Source organism: Rhinopithecus bieti, unplaced genomic scaffold (assembly GCF_001698545.2).
Source record: "Rhinopithecus bieti isolate Rb0 unplaced genomic scaffold, ASM169854v2 scaffold_56690, whole genome shotgun sequence".
In the NCBI taxonomy this organism is placed as follows: Eukaryota; Metazoa; Chordata; class Mammalia; order Primates; family Cercopithecidae; genus Rhinopithecus; species Rhinopithecus bieti.
The window spans coordinates 1-4,923 of NW_016821634.1; the positions used below are offsets into that span (position 1 = coordinate 1).

The 4,923-nt window shown below is 33.0% G+C and overlaps 1 protein-coding gene across 1 annotated transcript; it reads left to right on the forward strand.

Annotated features, from left to right (window-relative positions):
* The first annotated feature begins 1,147 nt into the window (after positions 1-1,147).
* On the forward strand, positions 1,148-4,063 carry LOC108520902 (girdin-like). The gene is made up of 3 exons (XM_017860460.1): positions 1,148-1,302; positions 2,968-3,114; positions 3,705-4,063. Exons 1-3 carry the CDS (start codon positions 1,180-1,182, stop codon positions 3,882-3,884), a joined length of 450 nt encoding a protein of 149 aa, XP_017715949.1. The 5' UTR covers positions 1,148-1,179; the 3' UTR covers positions 3,885-4,063.
* Positions 4,064-4,923: the final 860 nt, after the last annotated feature.

Here is a 4,923-nt window from a genome sequence, read left to right on the forward strand (position 1 = left end):
ACTGCACTCCAGCCTGGGTGACAGAGCGAGACTCCGTCTCAAAAAAAAAAAGATGTCACACACCATGTAGCCTCTGGAAAACTTTACTGTGCCCTCATGAAAGAATGAAAGTGAAAAAGATAAATAATGTCTTAGTGTTATTATGAAAATAGTTTTGACCTTCTGAACTCCCTGAAAAGGTTTCAGGGCCCACAGAAGACCCTGGATTACACTTTAAGAACTACTATCCTAAAAGATTACAATAAGGCTTTTAAAAGGTTGGATTTTAGTATTTGTCTCAAATGACATTAATATATGCACTAATGATTTTACTTGGAAGCTTTAAAAAAATGTCAGCAAGATTTTGGTATGTCACAACATATCTATAGAAACTTTACTTCTATACAGTAATTAATGATTTAGTAATATTGTTCACCTTTTCTGTATTTTTACCATCCTTTATTTTAAAATTAACTTTTTCACCATAAATTAATTGCAAATGGTTGTGTTACATAGATGTTAGCTTATTTTAAAATATCCTGAATATTTTTTACATTCCTGACAGAGAATACATTTTAAAAATATGAGCATAAATGTGTATATATATATGTTTAAAATACTTCATTTTTTTAAAAAAGGCTTTAAAAAATTTTAGTAACGTATCCAAGATAATGAAAAAAAAAGTTTATATCTCCCCATTAAAAAAAAAATTTAGATATAATTTACATACCATAAAATTCACCTTTTTAAAGTATGTAATTCATTAATTTTTAAAGTAAATTTATCAGCCAAGTGCAGTGTCTCACGCCTGTAATCCCAGCACTTTGGGAGGCTGAGGCGAGTGGATCACCTGAGGTCAGGAGTTTTGAGACCAGCCTGGCCAACATAATGAAACTCCATCTCTACTAAAAATACAAAAATTAGCCCGGCATGGTGGTGGGAACTTGTAATTCCAGCTACTTGGGAAGCTGAGGGAGGAGAAGCACTTGAACCTGGGAGACGGAGGTTGCTGTGAGCTGAGATCACACCATTGCACTCCAGCCTGGGCAACAAGAGTGAAACTCTGTCTCAGTAAATAAATAAATTTATCATATTGTGCAACAAAGAATAACAACTTGATAACGGAAAATAATAATTAAAATATACTTTTAAATTTTTATTTAGAACATGAATTTGCTTTCGGATGCTCGCTCTGCCAGAATGTACCGAGATGAATTAGATGCACTTCGAGAGAAAGCAATCAGAGTTGATAAGCTTGAAAGTGAAGTCAGCAGATATAAAGAGAGACTACATGATATTGAATTTTATAAGGCAAGAGTTGAGGTATGTTGCATAATTAACCATGATTTTTTTTTCTGTGTTAGAATTTTAACACATTTAAAATGCAGTTAATAAACATGAGAAACTCTTGAAATGGTGAACAAACAGTAAACACATTTGGGTATGTTTATTTTATGATAGATTAGCATATTGCTTTTAGTTAGATTTCTACAAAAGGGACCTGTGGATATTACTAGTTTTATTGAACTCTTTGGGGCTCTTCTTTTATTCCTTTCCTTAGCATCATATATAGAGCAGACCTTTGAAGTCCTTCTTATAGTCAAAATATTTATTTCTATTAATTTCAAACTTTTTCCCAAAAGTGAAAGCAAAACATATTTCAGATTGCTTCTTAATTGAGATCACTAAATTAAGATTAATGAGCCTCTATATATGCAAACAAATGAAAAAAAAATTTTCTAACTTGATAGTTACAGTTCAGTGTTACATGAAGTTGAGTTTGACAAGAATTTGACAAGTCAGGCTGGGCAGAGTGGCTCATGTCTGTAATCCCAGCACTTGGGAGGCCAAGGAGGGCAGATCACCTTAGGTCAGGGGTTCGAGACCAGCCTGGCCAACATGTCAAAACCCCGTCTCAACTAAAAATAAAAAAATTAGCCGGGCATGGTGGCACATGCCTGTAAGCCCAGCTACTCAGGAGGCTGAGGCAGGAGAATCGCTTGAACCCAGGAGGTGGAGGTTGCAGTGAGTCGAGATCGTGCCACTACATTCCAGCCTGGGTGACAGAGTGAGACTCTGTCTCAAACAAAACAAAACAAAAAAAAAAGACTTTGACAGGTCTTGTATCTTTTTCTTCTTTCTCAGCTAATTTCCTCTTTATCTGTAAACAGGAGATTTTGGTCAATTTCAGTAGTAGGATAAGAAGGAAAGAGTATACAAAATCAAGAAATGAAAACATAAGTAGTTAGAACATTTTAGCTTGAAGGTTACCAGTAAGTAGACCCAATAGGACTGTAGAGATAAAGTACATATTAATTATTTGCCAGTTATTTAAGGCGTGTGTATGCATGACACTGTTAAGGGATTCTCATGAATATCACTGTCTTAGTATACTTTTTCTAGACTTTAGTTTAGAAACCATAGGTATGTAACTTAGCAAGATAGAATTATGAACTCTTATCTTCAAAACATATGCAGGGACTTTTAAGGATTTCCTCAAGGTGTATTTATGTAAAATATTTATTAATAGAGCCTTGGTTTATGATTTATGTGAGTTCTGATTCAAGTCTTGGTATTTTACTGCAAAAACCTCAAGCCCTTCACTTCCAAGTTATAGCTCAAAGTACAGAGAAATATTTAAATCTATTTCAGTCAATACATTAAGCTTTGATTCCATGGAGAGTTGTATCTTAAATATCTGGAAGACTACTTGTACTTAGTTAATTCCTTATCTTTGTGACTGAGGAAGTTAAATATGCCCCGACAATTTAATGTGAAGTTATAGTAGTATTACATATCTTAAGTACTGAGTGTTTTGTTTGCATTCTGGGGTAAAAAGCCAATAAAACATTAATTGTATTTCTATTAGTAGGTTTACTCATGCATAGAACTGTTGATAAAGATGGCTTAATGTTTTGTGGTAAGCTTTATGTTCCATAACTTTAAAAAATTAACAGATATTAACACATTTGTAATAAATGTTTATAGGAATTAAAAGAAGACAATCAAGTTTTATTAGAAACAAAAACCATGTTGGAAGACCAACTAGAAGGAACTCGTGCTCGTTCTGATAAATTACATGAATTAGAGAAAGAGAACTTACAACTAAAAGCTAAACTTCATGATATGGAAATGGTAAGTTTTAAGAGATAGATCAGTTACATGGCCTCTAAGGAAAACTTTTCAAGATTCAGCTGATTTCCTTGTATTGGCAAGGATGGCTAGTGTCCTTGAGGCTTTAACAGAGAAGAGAGAGCTAAATAAGTTAGATGCCTCCAACTTTATATAAATATAAAAGTAGTAGAAATTTCTGCTTTTGTTACAGAAGCATGTTACTTACTAATTTTGTCTTCAACCTTTCAATACCACAGTAAATAAGCTATTGTGTAAACATGTCTTTAAAAATACAGAAATCTGTTTGCTAAAATTTAGCATTGGTTCATAATTCTTTTGTTATATCACCAAAATAGTGTGTTGACTATGAAGAAGAATTTTCATTGTGTCCCCAAAGATCAGCTTAAAAGGATGTCAGACACTTAATCAGTATAATTACCAGTGATAATTATAAATGCCTTCAAATTATAAATGCCTTCAAAACAACAATTTAAGGAACTCATAATTATGACTAAGTTTCTGATAAATAAAAGTTGAGTAATAAAGTTTTTGCTTGAAATTGTACTGTTTCTTAGCCTTTTTTCTCTCCCTAATCCTTGCCGATAAAAAAGGAACGAGATATGGATAGAAAAAAGATTGAAGAATTAATGGAAGAAAATATGACTTTGGAAATGGCACAGAAACAAAGTATGGATGAATCATTACATCTTGGCTGGGAGCTGGAACAGATATCTAGAACTAGTGAACTTTCCGAAGGTATTCCCAATTTTTTTTTAAATTTAAACAGATAATTGAATCATGAAGTTGTATTTATGTTTACTTTCAGTTCTTTATTTTCCGCAGTGGGAGATATCTCAGAAGACTACCTGTCTCCATAGATATGATTTCACACAGTAATACATTGTTTGCATTTTCTTGAGTCTGGTCCCTAGCTTTGCATGTCTTACAACTGAATTTTATGAATGCAGTAACAGATTTGATTGGTTTCTTATCCACTATTTCATGTTAGTATCCTAAGAGGCTGCAATACCAGTTCATTAATTTAAGAAATATAGTCATCTAGTAAATAGAACAGAAAAGTCATATTAGTGGTCAGCATGTTCTTTGACGATAGGTAAACCCAAATAGGGAGTCAAAGCATAATGGGCAAATTTTCAGGTGAAAATATAGTTAGAATTAGTTAATTTAAGGATCTTCATGACTACTTGTAATATGTATAGTCTCCATTATAAGATTATACCTGCCAACCAGCCCAGCCTGGTTATACTATGGACCTAATGAAAGATCCCCCAGGTAAATTTTTAACTTTTGGCTCTTTTTTCCTGGGCTTCACATTGACTTGTCCTCTTTCTTAAAGCTGGGCATAATTTTGTACAGTTGTTTGGATTATAGCTTTGAATGTGCAATATGAATTTTTGAAATTACAAAAAAATTCAGTTAGGTCACATTTATTCAAATTAGACTAGTTTCAAAACTCTTCAGTTTTGCCCAGTGTTAGATTGTTCTACTTGCATTTCTTCAGCAAATACTTACTAAGCACCTACCGTGTGTAAAATACTATACCAGACACTGAGGATGTACTGTTGAGGTAGACATAAACTCTTGAGATTTTATAATCTGGTGCTTACAGAATAATCACCTCTATAGATGATTCCTCCTATTGATTACCAATTAGGTTCTTCCTATTTTACACTTGAGAATCGAATACCAAATTCTGGAGCCCCATGTACCGACTATAGAGTAAGTGATGATATTCAATCATTGAACTTGTGTTACTTAAAATATTTGTGAAACTTTAAAAATTATATTCCTTGTGAATTGAGTTACAAA

Coding starts and splice junctions, on each gene's coding strand:
- LOC108520902 (XM_017860460.1), top strand. CDS start 1,180: ATGTACCGAGATGAATTAGATGCACTTCGAGAGAAAGCAATCAGAGTT. Junction 1,303..2,967: donor TTTATAAGGCAAGAGTTGAG/GTATGTTGCATA, acceptor AAATGTTTATAG/GAATTAAAAGAAGACAATCA. Junction 3,115..3,704: donor AACTTCATGATATGGAAATG/GTAAGTTTTAAG, acceptor CCGATAAAAAAG/GAACGAGATATGGATAGAAA.